This window comes from Mercenaria mercenaria, chromosome 7, assembly GCF_021730395.1.
Source record: "Mercenaria mercenaria strain notata chromosome 7, MADL_Memer_1, whole genome shotgun sequence".
NCBI lineage: Eukaryota > Metazoa > Mollusca > Bivalvia > Venerida > Veneridae > Mercenaria > Mercenaria mercenaria.
In genome coordinates, this window is record NC_069367.1 from 69,797,019 (window position 1) to 69,817,301 (window position 20,283).

At 36.8% G+C, this 20,283-nt stretch overlaps 1 protein-coding gene across 3 annotated transcripts in view; it reads left to right on the forward strand.

Moving 5' to 3' along the window:
* The window catches only part of LOC123553972 (ATP-binding cassette sub-family C member 4-like), a 169,786-nt gene that overhangs the window by 95,712 nt on the left and 53,791 nt on the right, over window positions 1-20,283 (forward strand). For all 3 annotated transcript variants that reach the window (XM_045343769.2, XM_053548618.1, XM_045343770.2), the window contains exon 9: window positions 8,766-8,879. In XM_045343769.2, coding sequence (XP_045199704.2) covers window positions 8,766-8,879 — 114 coding nt within the window. The remainder of the gene's footprint in view (window positions 1-8,765; window positions 8,880-20,283) is intronic.

Genomic DNA, 20,283 nt, shown 5'->3' on the forward strand with positions numbered 1-20,283 from the left:
CAGTTAGGTGAGGCATTGCCACTGATCATATTGGTTTGCACCTTGTCTCAATAAAAAGTTTTCCATTATTTAATGTCCATTAAATGGTCATGAAATTACATGCATGGATTAGGGAGAACCTGAGAAATTCTCTGTAATCTGGCAAGAAGTACAAACTGTCATATAACCATAACAACTGATGTAGAATCAATCACCATTGGGTATTTTCGTAAATAAATGACTAGTACAGAAACAAACAAAATAATCAAGGTCTAATAGACAAAACATTTAAGTTGCTGTCACCATTGTTAATTGTTTACATCTAGGGATTAATGAAGTGTGGGAAAACTGTCAATTTCACATTCTAAAAATAGGTTTCAGTACTCTGTGAAAACTAAGCGATTACTTAAAGTAACAAAATGGAATTTAAATATCAAAATTGGTATTTGCATGGTCTGAAACCATAATTAAAAGATATAAATGCTTGCAACTCTGTGGGAAAGTAACTTTAAGATATCCATGATTGTCATGACACTAAAGTATATGCACTAAAACAGTTTTTCTGATAACAATGATATTAGTTTTTGGTGTACCATTGCTGCCTAGGAAGGTGTATATCGTTCTCCCTTTCGTTACACAAGTCTTGTTATGGAAGTGTTTTTTAGCTCACCTGTCACAGAGTGACAAGGTGAGCTTTTGTGATCGCGCGGTGTCCTTCGTCCTTGCGTGCGTGCGTCAGTCCGTAAACTTTTGCTTGTGACCACTCTAGAGGTCACATTTTTCATGGGATCTTTATGAAAATTGGTCAGAATGTTCACCTTGATGATATCTAGGTCAAGTTCGAAACTGGGTCACGTGCCATCAAAAACTAGGTCAGTAGGTCTAAAAATAGAAAAACCTTGTGACCTCTCTAGAGGCCATATATTTCACAAGATCTTCATGAAAATTGGTCAGAACGTTTACCTTGATGATATCTAGGTCAAGTTCGAAACTGGGTCACATGCCTTCAAAAACTAGGTCAGTAGGTCAAATAATAGAAAAACTTTGTGACCTCTCTAAAGGCCATATTTTTCATGGGATCTTCATGAAATTTGGTCAGACTGTTCATCTTGATGATATCTAGGTCAAGTTCGAAACTGGGTCATGAGCGTTCAAAAACTAGGTCAGTAGGTCTAAAAATAGAAAAACCTTGTGACCTCTCTAGAGGCCATATATTTCATGAGATCTTCATGAAAATTGGTCAGAATGTTCACCTTGATGATATCTAGGATAAGTTCGAAAGTGGGTCACATGCCGTCAAAAACTAGGTCAGTAGGTCAAATAATGGAAAAACCTTGTGACATCTCTAGAGGCCATATTTTTCATGGGATCTGTATGAAAGTTGGTCTGAATGTTCATCTTGATGATATCTAGGTCAAGTTCGAAAGTGGATCACGTGCCTTCAAAAACTAGGTCAGTAGGTCAAATAATAGAAAAACCTTGTGACCTCTCTAAAGGCCATATTTTTCATGGGATCTGTATGAAAGTTGGTCTGAATGTTCATCTTGATGATATCTAGGTCAAGTTCGAATCAGGGTCATGTGCGGTCAAAAACTAGGTCAGTAGGTCTAAAAATAGAAAAACCTTGTGACCTCTCTAGAGGCCATACTTGTGAATGGATCTCCATAAAAATTTGTCAGAATGTTCATCTTGATGATATCTAGGTCAAGTTCGAAAGTGGGTCACATGCCTTCAAAAATTAGGTCAGTAGGTCAAATAATGAAAAAACGTGACCTCTCTAGAGGCCATATTTTTCATGGGATCTGTATGGAAGTTGGTCTGAATGTTTATCTTGATGATATATAGGTCAAGTTTGAAACTGGGTCAACTGTGATCAAAAACTAGGTCAGTAGGTCTTGAAATAGAAAAACCTTGTGACCTCTCTAGAGGCCATACCCTTGAATAGATCTTCATGAAAATTGGTCAGAATGTTCACCTTGATGATGTCTAGGTCAGGTTTGAAACTGGGTCACATGCCTGAAAAACTAGGTCAGTAGGTCAAATAATAAAAAAACCTTGTGACCTCTCTAGAGGCCATACTTTTCATGGGATCTGTATGAAAGTTGGTCTGAATGTTCATCTTGATGATATCTAGGTCAGATTTGAAACTGGGTGAACTGCGCTCAAAAACTAGGTCAGTAGGTCTAAAATTAGAAAAAATCTTTTGACCTCTCTAGAGGCCATATTTTTCAATGAATCTTCATGAAAATTGATCTGAATGTTCACCTTGATGATATCTAGGTCAGTTTCGAAACTGGATCACGTGCAGTCAAAAACTAGGCCAGTAGGTATAAAAATAGAAAAACCTTGTGACCTCTCTAGAGGCCATATTTTTCATGAGATCTTCATGAAAATTAGTGAGAATGTTCACCTTGATATCTAGGTAAAGTTCAAAACAGGGTCACGTACCTTTGAAAACTAGGTCAATAGGTCAAATAATAGAAAAACCTTGTGACCTCTCTAGAGACCATATTTTTCAATGGATCTTTATGAAAATTGGTCAGAATTTTTATCTTGATAATATCTAGGCCAAGTTCAAAACTGGGTCACATGAGCTCAAAAACTAGGTCACTATGTCAAATAATAGAAAAAACGACGTCATACTCAAAACTGGGTCATGTGGGAAGAGGTGAGCGATTCAGGACCATCATGGTCCTCTTGTTTGGCACATGATATTCATCATGCGTTAGGTATCACTGACTTGAATGTATCTGTAGAAAAGATTCAGGTAATTCTTACAAACAATACCGTTACCAGTCATCTGCCATTATTTGTCTGCCTGGCCTATATTCATACTTTTCTTCAAACAGTGTCTTCACTGAAACCATTTAGTGGAAGTTAATGGAAGTTGGCAGGGATAATCTTTTGATGGGTGTCTTTCAAAGTTGTTCAGACTGTTCCACACCAAAAGGATTCTGATGGTTTATGTCAAGTAGTGTTGACCATAGTAGTTTAAAGTCAACGTTTCAAAAAGAAGTATTAAACTGTTGTTGTTGTTCATTATAATTATCTTGTTGAACCTACCAAGTTAACTATTTCAACCTTGTTATATTTCAATTTGTAAGGGAAAAGTTAATTAGAAATGTCAGGGAATTTGGCTGTGGAAACCATACATGATTATGTAAATGCTAGTTTAAAACTCCCCTCCTTTCCTGTATGCTGGCTAGTTGATTGTAGCCTGAAGTCAAAATATGTTTTCTTTCCCATCTCCTAGCTCTCTACCCTTTGTAAAGGTGTCTTTAGTTAGTGTTAAGGTTCAGCAGTTTATCACCTTACCACAGAAAGAGTTCTTTTATATTTGTATTGAACAAATAAAAATGTTTATAATGCAGTCTTTTTATTAAAATATGCCTTAGACCCTGTAAAGGGGCTCCTGGAAGGGGTCTCACTTCCTGAGGTTGTTCAAAGTTGTTGATATGATACTACAGTTTTTGAACTGCAAAATCTGTTTGCAATAATGTCCATACCCTGAAATTAAAAAAAATGTTTAAAAAGTTTTTCTTTGATTTGATAATTTTTCTACTTGTCCACCATTATACAGTTTTTGACATATTGTCCTTTGTAGTTAAATCTAACAGAAACAACTGTTCATAATGACTATGATAATAGACATGAGTCATTTAAAAAAAAAAATGAGACTGTAATTAATGTAACATGCCACAATTGTTTGTAAATGTTCAACAACATCGATCTTTACTAATTCTCTTTTCGTAAAGTACATGTTTTACTTAATTTACTATCATTCTGTACTATTCTTGAGGTATGCTTAAAAAGTTGTATTCCTTTAAAAAGGAATGCCATTGTGTAAAGAAATAAAAATAAAACAAAAAAACCTGATATTAAACCTAGTTTTTTCAGCTCTGGGACATTATTTTAAATGCATGCAAATGAAGATTAGTAAAAGTTCTTTGAAAATAGTGCTTATGTCTCCCACCACACAGTGGTGTGGGAGACATATTGATTTACTCCAGTCTGTGTCTGTGTGTGTCTGTCACAAAGCTTGTCCGCACTCTAAGTTGAACATTTCTCATCCGATTTTCGCCAAACTTAAACAAAATATGTTTGACCATAAGACCTCGGCCAAGTTCGATAACTAGCCAAATCGATCCAGGCGTCTTGGAGTTATGGCACTTGAATTACCAAAAATCGGCCTTTTTACTTTTGTCCGCACTCTAATTCAAACATTTCTCATCCGATCTTCACCAAACTTGAACAAAATGTGTTTAACTATAAGACATCGGCCAAGTTCGATAACTAGTCAAATCGGTCCAGGCATTTTGGAGTTACGGCCCTTGAATTATCGAAAAAATCGGTCTTTTTACTCTTGTCTGCACTCTAAGTCAAACATTTCTCATCCGATCTTCACCAAACTTGAACAAAATGTGTTTGACCATGAGACCTCGGCCAAGTTCGATAACTAGCCAAATCCGTCCAGGCATTTTGGAGTTACGGCCCTTGAATTATCGAAAAATTGGCCTTTTTACTCATGTCGCACTCTTAATTAAACATTTCTCATCCGATCTTCACCAAACTTGAACAAAATGTGTTTGACCATGAGACCTCGGCCAAGTTCTATAACTAGCCAAATCGTTCCAGGCATTTTGGAGTTACGACCCTTGAATTATCCAAAAATCAGCCTTTTTACTCTTGTCCGCACTCTAATTCAAACATTTCTCATCCGATCTTCACCAAACTTGAACAAAATGTGTTTAACTATAAGACCTCGGCCAAGTTCGATAACTAGCCAAATCGTTCCAGGCATTTTGGAGTTACGGCCCTTGAATTATCGAAAAATCGGCCTTTTTACTCATGTCCGCACTCTAAGTCGAACATTTCTCATCCGATCTTCACCAAACTTGAACAAACTGTGTTTGGCCATAAGACCTTACCCAAATTCGATAACTAGCCAAATCCGCCCAGGCACTTTTGATTTATGGCCCTTGAATTACTGATTGGATCCACTCATCCAGACCATCTAATTGGATCCACTCGTCTAAAACATCTAGAGAAACTAACATTTTTCATAGGGGCAGTTGTGGGAGACATGCGCTTTTCTCAAAAGCATCTCTAGTTTTTTAAGGCACTGGTCTGTCTTTGGATGCATGCCCATTTGTGAGGTCCTTTTTTTGGAGTTTTAAGGCAGATGTATCAGTATAACAGATTTTATATGCTGTTCAATTTTCATGTAAAACAACTCTTCTTTCTATGATCTGATGGTGCTGAAATTTCAAACTTTTTAGTGTCCACAGAATTTGTAAGCCTACAATCATATTTTATTTTCCAACAGGTCCGAGTATAAAGAGCTCTTTAAGATATCCATGCTTCGTGTGTATGCAGTCATATCCCACAACATATGTAATAAAACAGTCCTTCTCGTAACAACGGCTCTATCATCAGTAGTTTTCGGTGTGCCGTTACTGCCTGGAAGGGTGTATATCCTTGTTCCGTTTATAAATCTTGTTGTGGAATGTATTGTTTGGCGTATGATATTCTTCTCTGCATTACGTTTATCTGAGTTGAAAGTAACTATAGAAAGGATTCAGGTATTTCTGCAACAATTCTATACTGATCATTGTAGGTTTCCTATTCATACACAAGCACATTGGCCCAAATTTTCCTACCCTTATCCAGAGGAACCTACTCTTTCTGTCCCTATGTTTTCAATACCTTCAAGCAAGAAGTTTTTATGCCCTGGCATCTACTGATGCGGGAGGCATATAGTGATTGTCCTGTCCGTTCGTTTGTCCGTCCATATGAGGTTAACCAAATGGGACCGTTTTGTCTAGCATCGATACCCCTTACTAGAATGACTTGATACTAATGCAGATGTAACCTGTGAGCATTCCTCATCTTCAGACATCACCTGACCTCAGTTTGACCTTGACCTTGACCTCATTTTGGACTTCAAGGGTTGCTTTATATGGGCCATCTCTTGGTTAACCAAAAGGGACCGTTTCGTCTAGCATCAATACCGCTTACAAGAATGAATTGATACTAATACAGATGTAACCTGTGACCATTCCTCATCTTCAAACATCACCTGACCTCAGTTTGACCTTGACCACGTTTTGGACTTAGGTTGCTTTGTATCGACAAGGATGCCCCTGGGGGCATCAAGCGTTTATTGAACACAGCGCCTTGTTCTGCTTTGCTTTTCTCATAGGAGATTTCAGTGGAATTATCATTACTTTCAGTATTTTGCCCTTTAGTTAGAAATTTTGTACGAATAGGATATTGACTCAGTACCAGGTTTTTCCTATGTAGAAAGGCCAATATAATGTTGCCAAGGCCTAGCTTACACACCATCTGACTACTAGTCAGGCCATGCCTAAAGAGCAGGATAATAAAAAATTCTACGTAGTGTAAGTACTCAGGCTGAGCTATTGTGATGATTTGTTGTCTGTCTGTCAATCATCTGTCACCCGTCTATGCACATCGCCCTGCAAACCTTATGATAGAAGTTGACGAAACTTGGCTTGGTTTTGCCTTGAAGTCTTCTCTCAAGTTTGTTCAAATAGTTCCACTAGGTCGCTTTCAGGGGCTGCAAGAGCTAAAATTAGGAAAACATTTAAACAACATCTGGAACTTCATCACAGATCTTCCTCAAATTTTGGCTGTAGCATCCTCTCAAATTTGTTCAAGTAGTTCCTGTCCCTTTCAGGGGCTGCCAAAGTTAAAATTAAGAAATCATTTAAACAAGATTTTAACTGAACTACTTCACAGATCTTCATCAAATTTGGGCTGTAGCAACTCTCAAATTTGTTCAAATGGTCAGCTTTGCTCCTTTTAGGGTCTGCCAGAGATAATAATAGATAAACTTATATGTCATATGTGACTTCCAACGTTTCTCTGGTGATCAATTTATGGTGGCCCTCTTGTGTTTTGGTTGACTGAAATGTTTGGGTCATTGAGATGGTATTTCAACAAATAATGGCCTCAACATTGTTGCCTTTCTGACATCAGCATCAATAGTCTAGTTAAGAAATGTTTCAAAACAATGGTCTCCACAAAACATCATGTACGTGCTTATAATAAATCATATTGCGTGAATAAAGTCTCTTCATGGTAACCTTGTTTTGCTCACTGTTTTATAGAGTAGATCTAACTAGAGAAATAAAATAAGGTGTAAGAAATTTTCAAATTAATATTTCATTCCATGCATTACTTTTTAGTTTGTCAAAACAGTCAGTAGGTGGTTACAGCTGTCAAGTAAACTTCAGTTTTGTATGCATGGTGTAACATTTTGTAAATTTATATCATTATCTCGACTTTGGTTATTTCAATATTTCGATATCTCGAGTGGATTTTCCTGGTTCCGATTTTTTCCTTCTTATTTCATATAAATCAGGTATGGATATCTCGATACGGATATTTTTATTTTTTAGATATCTCAACTTAATTTTCAATCCCCGACTGAAATCTACTCTATTTTGACCTCGGATATCTTGAGTGGAAATTAATCGTCTGCCAAACGCAGGTGCGAAAAGCTGCACGTGCTTGTATTCGCTCAATTGCTGTCTGCCTTAGATGCGAACAACAACATGCGCAGTTATGCACCCAATGGTTCTGCTTTATGTGACGACCAGAAGCCAAATAACTGGCGCTCATGTGTCATTAATTGTTTATTTGCTGTGTGCAATGCTAATTGAGTAATTTATATAATTGAATATTCGAAATTGAGTGAATTTAATTGCAATTATAAACAAAAAGAAATGAAGATTCTATACATCGTACTTCACATCGTAGTTTGGTTTAACCCTAAGAGTGAATTTCACGTCATGTGCATTGCACAAAGCACAAGATGGTGGAAAGAGGTATATTAGAAACCAGGAAGTAGGTTGATAAATTCTTATTATTTCAACAAGTAATTACCAATTAATATGTAAAACATAATATTTATGCACAAATATACATATTTTGTCTCAAAAAACGTCTTTATGTATACAAAACTACATTATCCCACCTACCAACAAGTTGACCTAATTTCGATTATGTTGATATTTCGATATGTTGACTTTTTTTCGTCGAGATATCGAGATTTGACTGTAGTTATGAAAACTAGATATGTTAAGAAAATGTAGATTCATGTAACGTTTATCCCACCATCCTTATAACCATTATCCACCTATTTACCCAGACAATATTTAGAACCTAACTTTGTTTATTCAAGCAGTTACTAAGCTTTTAAGCTTACCTTGTTTAAATCATTTACTTTGCTGAATGCAAAATTCTATGTTTTATAATTACCAGTATGTGTGAAGCAAACAAATTTTACCCACTTTATAGTCCTTATGCTAGATCTTGTAAAGGAAACATAAATAAATCCAGGAGAAATAGAATTTGTAAACAAAGTTTGGTGAACAAGGATATATTACAGTTGAACCTGCCTTAACAGCCACCTGTTTTATACAGCCACTTACCTTAAACATTCTTAAATCAACTTTTTGAGCTAATTTCAACTTTTCTTAAGCAGCCACCTTAAGCATCCAAATAGTGTTGTTTCTTGATTTGCTGCTGAGTGGAAGTTTGCCTGTATTTTCATTAAAGATTGGAACATTTACTTATATTAAGTAGTTTGTGAGTCTTCTGACTAAGAATAATGAAAATTTAGTATACCAAAATACAATAAGAATGTTCTTGTTAAGTTTAAGTTGAAATAAATTTGTAGATTTTATCCTTGCTTGTGTGTATAGATACATTTATGTAGATTCTCATTTTTATGCTCAGTTTCTTATATTTTTTTCCAGACATTTTTACAGTTGGATGAACTGCCTGAATCGGAAAGAAGGGATGATGAGGAGAAAATACCTGTGACAGAATGTCATGTCAATATTGAGAACATTTCTGCTAAGTGGGACAAGGTATTAATAAAATGTACTTGATATTATCTCACCATAGCACCATACTAAGATGTCATTAAAATGGCCAGAGCAGGGGCCTCCGTGACAACGTGGTTAATGTAACTGATTGTAACTGAAAAAAAATTGTCACATATCTCAAGACGTATTAAATTTATACCACACCAAATATTAACAATCACTTTGCCCTGTCCAGTCCTGTCCCTTCTATGGAACTGGTACAAGTTATCATGCTGGAAACTTACAGTATGTTTGTAGGATCATTAGACAAATGAAAGAGGTCTACAAGGGGATTTTATATGTACAATTAATAAAAACCCTGTCCTGAATAATAATAAACTTGTCTCTCTTTCTCACTTTTTGTGCCCCCACAACAGAGTGGAGGGAGTATATAGATTTGGTCTTGTCAGTACATTGTCCGTCAGTGTGTGTGTCTGTGTGTCCATCCTTCCAAAGTTTGTGACAGGCCTAGCTCAAAAAGTATTTCATATAAATTAATGAAACCTTGCATAAGTCTTTATCATGATATGAACTTGCGCACCTCCTATTTTTCTTTTGGCTCTGCCCCTATTTCCAGAGTTATGGCCCCTGAAATTAAAAATGCACATTTTCACCTTTTGATGTGCCTATCTCAAGAAGTATTTGATATAAATTGATGAAAACTTGCATGAGTCTTTAAAATGGGGTGGGGAGCATATAGTGTTACCCCTGTCCGTGTGTTTTTGCGTTCGGGAAGTCCGTGTGTGTGTGTGTTCGTGAAAGGGTGTAGTTTGTGTCTGGGCCATAACTTTGACCTGCATGGTCTGATTTCAAAATAATTTGACACAAATCATAAGCATGGATAGATGATGTGTCATGCACAAAACCATTTCACTAGCTCAAAGTTCAAGGTCACAGTCCTTCGTTGAACATAACCAATTTTCACTACATATATACTGATAATGTGGTCTTCATGTCCAGACCATAACTTTTACATGCATGGTCCGATTTCAGAATAATTTGACACAAATGATAAGCATGGATAGAAGATGTGTTATGCGCCACCATTTCACTTGCTCAAAGGTCAAGGTCACAGTCCTTGGTTGAATTTAGCCAATTTTCACTACATATACAGAATACTAAATTTTCTGGTTTTCCTACAATATATTTTTTGTAAATAAATAGGGCCAAGGGTCCTTCTTTTAGTTTGTGAGCAGTACCATGCCTGTGACCTTTCTCATGTTGTGGGGGCATCCGTGTCTGTGACACATTTCTAGTTAAAGTTATGGCCCCTGAAACAGTCAAAAATGCACATTTTCATCTAATGACGTGCCTAGCTCAAAAAGTATTTGATGTAAATTCATGAAACCTTGCATGAGTCTTTATCATGATGTGACCTTGCACACTTGGCATTCTTCTTGAGATTTTATTGCTAATTACACAGTTGCAGCCCTTGAAGTAGACAAAATGGTGGATACTTCATTTGTGACGATCATAGCTCAAAAAGTATATGGCCTAGAATAATGAATCTTTAATATAAAATATTTGTTGAGGCTAAAACCCTCTTAAGATTGCAAACATTTGAATTATTGCCCCTTATTTGTGACAAATGTACCAGTGGGGGCACACCCTGTGTCATACAGACACATTCTAGTTTTTGATTTAAGGAATAAGTTTGACGTCACTTAAGGGAATTTAATATGACTTAACACAGTGAATAATAAGTAAAAATAATATTCATTTTGCTGTTAATTTCACTGTTTTCTGTCATCTTTATTTTTCCTTTTGGCAGCATTTGTGAGTAGATAGTGTACCAGAGTACAAATAAAGAGGTCGGTAATTTGATCCTGGATGAGGCAGTTTCTATGACTGTTACATATAGGAGTAGTTTGAAGTCTCACTATTTACCTCAGGTTTAGGTGTTGAAGTTGTCACAGGGTTGGCACGTTCTTAAAAAGTGCTTTAGTTTGATGTCCGTTCTTAAAAAGTCCTTTAAAAAACATCAAAAGGTCCTGGAAAGTAATTTTAGTCCTGACTTAAAAGTGCTTAAAAATCATACAAGATTGTTAAAAAGTCCTTAAATTGAGTGAAATTTCGTATTTTTAGCTCACCTGAGCACGAAATGCTCAAAGGTGAGCTTTTGTGATCGCCCTTTGTCTGTCGTCGTCTGTCAGTCGTCCGTCCGTCATCATCAACAATTTGATTGTTAACACTCTAGAGGTCACAATTTTGGCCCAATCTTAATGAAACTTGGTCAGAATGTTACTCTCAATAAAATATTGGATGAGTTCAATATTGGGTCATCTGGGGACAAAAACTAGGTCACCAGATCAAATCAAAGGAAAAGCTTGTTAACACTCTAGAGGTCACAATTTTGGCTCAATCTTAATGAAACTTAGTCAGAATGTTACCCTCAATAAAATCTTGGATGAGTTCGATATGAGGTCATCTGAGGTTAAAAACTAGGCCACCAGGTCAAATCAAAGGAAAAGCTTGTTAACACTCTAGAGGTCACAATTTTGGCCCAATCATAATGAAACTTGGTCAGAATGTTACCCTCAATAAAATCTTGGATGAGTTTTATATTGGGTCATCTGGGGTCAAAAACTAGGTCACCAGGTCAAATCAAAGAAAAATCTTGTTAACACTGTAGAGGCCACATTTATTATTATTATTATTATACCAGATTTATATAGCGCCCTTTATATCCTTTCAGCTACCGTAACAGACTAATACGTACCATAAAAACGGGGGTCGCTATTACCGCTATCATACACGGACTGACTACCGCAGACGCCTAAAACGTACCATTAAAACGAGGGTCCATATTACCGACATCGCACAGCGTAGGACTACCGGAATTTTTTAATTTTTCTTTGTATCTGGGGGGAATTTGAATGCTTTTTATTTATTGCAGAATTTGCAGAATTTGATCTGAAGTGTAAACTTTCATTTATGTTATTAACAAAACGGTATAAAATCAGTTAAACTAATAAGTTAAATCATTCATATGACATACTAAATAATATTACGCAACAAATTACAGGTCTCCATAAAATTTAAAAACAAAACCAAACGTCTCGTGCTCAATAATGTTCTAAAATCATTGTTATCGCAATTTGTTGATAAGAAAATCCTTTTCAGACAATTAAGGGATCATTACTCTCCAAAAATACTCATTAGTTTTGATGGTTGCTCGTCGCGGTAATTACCGAACTCAGTTTTTAAAACTTAATTAATTACTCATTTTTACGCTACGGTATTTAAAGCTATTTTACTACGTCTGCATTATGCGGTTCCGGCATTCTAGAAGTCTGAAAACCACGGGTCTGCCACAGATGCGTTTTGTAGACTTTTCACCAGTTACTTTTACTGTGGCACTACGGTAGTTCTGAACTTTTTTCCATGAAATACAAAATTTCACTGTGGTAATCAGAAATAGTGTACATTTATACACTACGGCAGTAATATCTTAAATTGTTATTGCACATGGAACATACATATATACACTGTGGTAATTCTCTACAGAACGCTTTATCGTTTTTACGCCGCAACGGCAATACATATGCACACATCGCTTCTTCCATTTGCATACTAGACGTGTGTAAATATATCCACTATGGAAGTATTGTACTTTTCAAATTTAAAACTCAAACTTTAGGTAAGAATGCATTTAAATTATCCCAAAGTACACAATGGTAATTTTGACTTTGAGCTCCATGCATTATACATTATAATGCGTGGATACTCCGGAATGCTTTATAAATGCTACAGTATTCAGTGTGCCTTTTCATTATATTAATTTATAGTCTGAGTCCGTAATGTAGGAGATACATTCGTGCACTTGTAATCTCTGAATCCTCTCACTGACTGAGGGTCACAGGTTCGAGCTGTGCTACCGACTAGGATTTTTTATGTGAGAAAGTAGGCAGTTGCTTACGGACTTTGGCGGCTGTCTAGTACTGGTCTTTCCCAGGAACGATGGTTAGTTGAACTAGCTGCCTGATATAACTGGAATAATGTTGAAAATGGCCGTAAATTCAAACAAAAACAGACTCTAAAATGATCTTTTTCCAAAACCGTACATGAATGTGCTTTCGGTGAAATGAGATCTTATAATTCTTCATTTTATGATTAAACAATTGGCTTTAAAGAAAAGTATCAACGGAATACAGCTGGCAACTGGGATACGCTCTAATTTAGATATAATGCTATTAATAAATTAAGTTATTATGTCTCCCCCAGGAGACATATTGTTTTTGCCCTGTCCGTCCGTCCGTCCGTCCGTACATTACACTTCATTTCCAGGCAATAACTGGAGAACCATTTGATCTAGAACCTTCAAACTTCATAGGGTTGTAGGGCTGCTGCAGTAGACGACCCCTATTGTTTTTGGGGTCACTCCGTCAAAGGTCAAGGTCACAGGGGCCTGAACATTGAAAACCATTTCCGATCAATAACTAGAGAACCACTTGACCCAGAGTGTTGAAACTTCATAGGATGATTGGTCATGAAGAGTAGATGACCCCTATTGATTTTGGGGTCAGTCCGTCAAAGGTCAAGGTCACAGGGGCCTGAACATTGAAAACCATTTCCGATCATTAACTAGAGAACCACTTGACCCAGAATGTTGAAACTTGATAGGATGATTGGTCATGAAGAGTAGATGACCCCTATTGATTTTGGGGTCACTCCATCAAAGGTCAAGGTCACAGGGGCCTGAACATTGAAAACCATTTCTGATCAATAACTAGAGAACCACCTGACCCAGAATGTTGAAACTTGATAGGATGATTGGTCATGAAGAGTAGACGACCCCTATTGTTTTCGGGGTCACTCCGTCAAAGGTCAAGGTCACAGGGGCCTGAACATTGAAAACCATTTCTGATCAATAACTTGAGAACCACTTGACCCAGAATGTTGAAACTTCATAGGATGATTGTACATGCAAAGTAGATGACCCCTATCGATTTTGGGGTCACTCCATTAAAGGTCAAGGTCACAGGGGCCTGAACATTGAAAACCATTTCCGGTCAGTAACTTGAGAACCACTTGACCCAGAATGTTGAAACTTAATAGGATGATTGGTCATAAAGAGTAGATGACCCCTAACGATTTTGGGTTCACTCTGTGAAAGGTCAAGGTCACAGGGGCCCAAACATTGAAAACCATTTCCGGTCAGTAACTTGAGAACCACTTGACCCAGAATGATGAAACTTCGTAATATGATTGGTCATGCAGAGTAGATGAACGATTTTAGGGTCACTCTGTTAAAGGTCAAGGCCACAGGGGCCTGAACATGGAAAACCGTTTCCAATCAATAACTTGAGAACCTCTCGAACCAGAATGTTGAAACTTCATAGGATGATTGTTAATGCTGAGTAAATGACCCTTATTGTTTTTGGGGTCACTCCGTTAAAGATCAAGGTCACAGGGGCCTGAACATTGATAACCATTTCCGATCAATAACTTGAGAACCACTTGACCCAGTATGTTGAAACTTCATAGGATGATTAACATGCAGAGTAGATGACCCCTATTGATTTTGGGGTCAGTCTAATAAAAGTCAAGGTCACAGTGGCCTGTTCATGTAAAATCATTTTTTGGAAATAACTTGAGAACCACTTGACCTACAATGTTGAAACTTAATAGGATGATTGGACATGCAGAGTAGATGACCCCTATTTATTTTGAGGTCACTTGATCAAAGGTCAAGGTCACAGGAGCCTGAACAGTGACTTGAGAACCACTAGGCCACTAGTGTTGAAATTTAGCGGGATGGCTGGACATGCCAAGTAGATGATCCCTATTGCAGCCAACCATCAGTGTCTCTTTGACTTTCGCTCCTGACCCCTATTGACTTCATGCCTATAGGACTTTGCATTGGGGGAGACATGCGCTTTTTTACAAAAGCATTTTCTAGTTTTTAAATCTGTTTGAAAGTCAGTAAGGCATAACAAACTAAGAAAAAGACACTTTTAGCTACTATTATAAGTTTTACCACGAAGTGTCATTCGACAGTTTTGAGTTTTGTTTTGGCACTTGCATCGTATACACCACAAAAACAGATTATGAATATGAATAAATTTAAATGAACCTTAATAACGTATAGTTGACGCGTTTACATGGTCCGATCCGCTGACAAAAATTAACTGGTAGGCGACTAAAAGTAAAATGCAACAAAAACATTTTTATAACATAAAATAATAATATAAAACAATAAAATTAACAACTGAATGAAAACACTACAGTACAGGTAATCTCCTTTGAACGGGTATGAGTAAGAAGAATCATATATCAAATGCTACACAACCTGAACAACGTATTTTGGACTAAATTTTATGATAGACAGTCTACCTATACTCCGATCCGGAGAAACGGGTAGGAGACTAAAAGTAAAACATTAAAAGCAAACAAAAACATTTGACAGAAAATGAAAAAAAAATATATTTAAACGAAAGCAAGTTGTAAAAGCTATAACAGATGAGGATCATTCATTACTTACAAATCATCGCAAAAGGTAACATAGAGCATATGTAATGTTACACAAAAAGTTCACTAAAAGTCATGAAATAATTCCTGTTTTTTGTTGAATTTGTACTGTAGTCCGTTTAAACTGAGTAAGAATGAAACAATTTTGTCATAACCGTTAATCTATATATACATGTACTTTTTGAATAACCCTCTAAAGGCAAGGGGGTGGGGGTAGGGTAATTAGCATTGTTAATGACGCATAGAAAGATAAAATGTCCAAAATTCACTGTGATAAACATGTCATCGGTAGAACTGTTTATTAAGTTAGTTATGTGTCTATATTTAATATGCCCGGTTGTATGATTATTATTTCTATACCATATTACAATGTATCAAAATTCACAAGAAGCCAAACTTTATGAAACATGTTTTTCTTGAATATCAAAATTTTAACTCTAAACCCTTTTCCCTTGAGACAGCTCATATTAGAAAAGTATATTGTGTGTGAAAATAAATTATCAAAAGATGAATCAATCAAACTTTCTCATCCGTACTAAAAACATAACGTACATATACACACGACACAAAGTAAAAATGTGTACACCATGTAATGTTGTCACTAATCTTAGACACTGTCTGTTTCTTTCTCCAGTTTGTGCTTAATGTCCCAAGATAATTTTGTTGGCATTTTACGGGGTGTTTCTATTTTAATATGTACCTTCCTGGGTGATTTTTTGCAACCGTTATGTAGCTAAATTGAAGGAATGGATTTCTTATTAAAATGTAGTAATAATGAGCAATAATAAAACGTATCAAATTATAACATTTAGTGATTTGCAATGGTTATATATACTAAAATCGATTTTCTGGAGTTTCCTGTTTGCTCTTTTTGCCATAAGTTTTACGGACGTTTTCGGATTGGAGGTCTGTATGGACTTGTCCTTTAGTTAGCCAATCCCAGGTCTGGATGCATGATACGAAAGAAAGCATTCCCTGAAAGTATTATTTAAAAGATCACGGGGATTAACCCTGAAAATAGATGACAAATATTTTTTATGTAAGCAAGACATTTTGATTTTCAACTACAATTATTACACAACTTCTCTGGAACTGGCTTTTGTACTTAAGGGCTGGATTTCTCGAAACATTTTATCCTGTACTAAGAAGATTAACCTGTTAAGAACAGTCGAAAATATAATGCAATAACAGACTTTTCCTCTTCTGACATGCTTAAATATTTTGAGAAATTTAACCTAGAGCGATAATTTGAGTACATTTTTGGATTTGAGCCATTTGTTGACTCAGACCCAGTTGATATACATGGAGTAAAATAAAGTACGTTCACGTAACATAGCAATGACTCAATAATACCATGAAATCTTTAAAACTACTCATTAGATCAATATAACTTTTTAATAAGAAGAGTATTGTTATACCTGTGTAAATTGTCTTTACACTGCTTACAACCAAATGATGACGTTGGTGTTCGGAGACCACGGCGGTCTTTAGTTTCTTCATACTGCAAAACTGACAAGCATTTGTTCGCCCTGACATTGAGATAATTTCATGCGAGTCTCCAAACTCTCGGTCAATGGTATCAACTACCTGCGTTTGTTTGGGTTTCCTAATTCCTGAACGGTAACCTTCCATACTCCAGCTACCATGTTTCCATTTTTGATTTGACGTGTCATATGCTGTCCTTTGTTCATTGTACTAACCGAAACCAGGAATTATAATGTATTACATTATTCCTGCCGAAACATCCTTCTGTCGGACTAATTTCTGTGGTTTCAAATCATATGGCAAGAATTTTCGCCCTTATTAAAAGACCCACAAAGATGGGTTGAGCTGGCAAGGAAAGCCTGTGCCAAAGGGATGTGTCTAGAAGCACTATACGGTTCAACCAGATGTTCAACAACCTTCCTCGTTAGTTCTACTTCTTTTTTTCCTCTAATATAAACTTTAAACTTCCAAAGATATGCAGAAATTGCATCTGCTAAAACGAATATTTTAAAGCCTCTCTTTAATACATACTTTTAACTAAATGTTTATCTATTTATCTTTTTATACTGCATCACTCCTCTTTACTAGTATTACGTGCAGCTGCGCGTCTGTACAAGAATTTTAAAAGTAGAACGGACAGGAGAGTAAAAGTAATACACGATGTGTATTGCAAGCATGAATACAGTTGATAGTGTTAAAACAAGAAGGATTTACAGATAAAAGCAGTTTAAAGAAACAGGTCTATCATGTTAAGCATTGTGTGCAAGTTTGGTTACACCCTGCCTAAACTGGTTCAGGGTTGGGGCTTGCACAAGTTGTACTGGAAGGGAATTCCAAAGCACTATGGTGCCTGGAAAAAAGAGTACTGAAAGTAATTACAGGGAGTGAGGATCTAGGTATAGGAGTGGGGATGCATATGTCTTGTTAGACGGGATTGGGGAGGGGGAGGGGCTGACATAGGGAGGAAGTGGTACAGCAACCAAACCATTCTGCAAATAATTACCACAGTAGACGTTTGCAGGAAGAACGAATTTCAATGTAGTACCACAGTGTAGTTTTACTCGTCCTGTTACTAAGAACTATCGTAGACTTTTGTGAGAAACTTGAATTTTAAGGCAGTGCCATAGTGTAGTTATACATATTAAATGAAATCAAGTGCACTTCCACAGTGCTGAGAAAGTTACCCTGCGAAAGGATTATACTAGTAATCAAAACTTATCCTGTAGGCATTATTTATTCCCCCGATTACCACAGTAGTTTAATGCAGGGTTTAAATATGTGGCTTTTATTAAATAACATTAACTGTTTGTTTAATCTGCATATAAATACCATAGTAGACTATTGCAGGAAACAAGAAACTATCAGTTGTGCCACAGTGTAGTTATACCAATAACCACACAATGGACATAACTACCATAGTGTAGCAACCGTTTTACATAAAAATTACCGCAGCATAAAAATGTAGTATATTTTTGTTAATTCCTTCTATTTTCAATTGCGAAAAAATACAATTTTTACCCAAATACTGCATTATGCACTATGGAAATGAACACCCCCATTTTTCTGGTATGTATTAGTCGTCTGCGGTAGCCCGCCTGCAAAACAGTAGCGGTAATGGAGAACCCCAAAAATATAGTCTGCATTTGGCGTCTCAGGTAGTGCGTTGGTGTACGATAGCGGTAGTCGAAAGGATATGATCAATTTCACATTCAAAGGCGCTTTACATAGTTCATATGCAGCCACACAGGGCGCATAATTTATCCTCTACTAGTACAGACACAGAGCGATCTGACCAGAGGGACAGAATGAGACAAAGCCCCCATGACAGAGAGATCAGAAATCAGATACAGGCTTGTCCAGCTAACTTAGCCTAGCTCATTTCGAATAGACAGCCTGGTTCTTTAACGTGCCCAGTGTATAGCACTGATACACGCAAGGATTGCCTGGGTTCCTGACCAGTACACCTCTAATTGGGTGGGAAACACTGAAAAGTGTTTCTGAAAATTCCTGAGTAGCTGCCGGGGATCGAACCCCCGACCTCAGGATTGGAAGGCCAGTGTGCAAACCACTGAGCTATCTGTCCACCCTGTATCTTCATGAAACCTGGTCAGAATGTAAATCTTGATGATCTCAAGGTCCAGGTTGAATCTGGGTCATGTAAGATCAAAAACTAGGTCACCAGGTCAAATCAAAAGAAAAGCTAGTTAACACTGTAGAGGCCACATTTATGACCATATCTTGATGAAGCTTGGTCAGAGTTTTGATCTTGATGATCTATAGGTCAGGTCCAAATCTGGGTCAGATGGGGTAAAAAACTAGGTCACTAGGGCAAATCAAAGGAAAAGCTTGTTAACACTCTAGAGGCCACATTTAAGACTATTTCTTCATGAAACTTGGTCAGAATGTTTATCTTGACGATCTTTAGGTCAGGATCAAATCTGGGTCATGTGGGGTCAAAAACTAGGTCACAGGGTCAAATCAAAGGAAAAGCTTGTTAACACTCTAGAGGTCACATTTATGTCTGTATCTTCATTAAACTTAGTCAGAATGTTAGTCTTGATGATCTTTAGATAAAGTTTGAACCTGGGTCATGTGGGGTCAAAAACTAGGTCACAGGGTCAAATCAAAGGAAAAGCTAGTTAACACTTTAGAGGCCACATTTATGATCATATCATAATGAAACTTGGTCAGAATGTTAATCTTGATGATCTTTAGGCCAATAGGTCAGGTGAGCGATACAGGGCCTTCATGGCCCTCTTGTTTATTAACTGTGTGACGAAACAATGAAAAAAACATGGTAAATCTGGCAGATGTGTGATGTATATGGATAAAATACTTACTACTTACATTTACTATTTTTGGCCGTCCTAGACGGTACATTTCTTACCACCAAAACTCTGGTTTGAAAGATGAGATTTCATGGAAATGCCACACTGCTCGTAATAGTATTTATAGAAAATATATAGAAAAGTTAGCCCTCGAAAATAAGGAAAGGGTCATGAAATTTTGTTTGGTTAGTCTGTATGAATCCTGTGTCAGTTCCTTATGGAGGGCAAATTACTATTATACTTGGAATGTCCATCTGTCTGTCCACCCTGTCTGCTCTATATCTTTTTAATCACTGGAAAGATTTTCACAAGTTTAGATAGCGTCAATTTTCAACCTCGTCAAGATGACTTGCAGATAGTACAACCCAGGTCTCTATGTCTAATATCAGATGTCAGGATTATAACATTTTACTATACATGTATCAAAGCAGCGTGTGGAGGTATTAATCACCTTCAGTGATAGCTCAAGTTGCTTTTAAATTAAGGGTAACAGGTTAGGGTAGCTGAATGCTGCTGCATCATTTAAGTCAGTATGTGAAATGGGAATTACAATTGGGTATGTAACTTTACAGAGAATGTTAACAAGGAATGAACCAGGGAAATAAATGGCTGTTGTTTCTGTT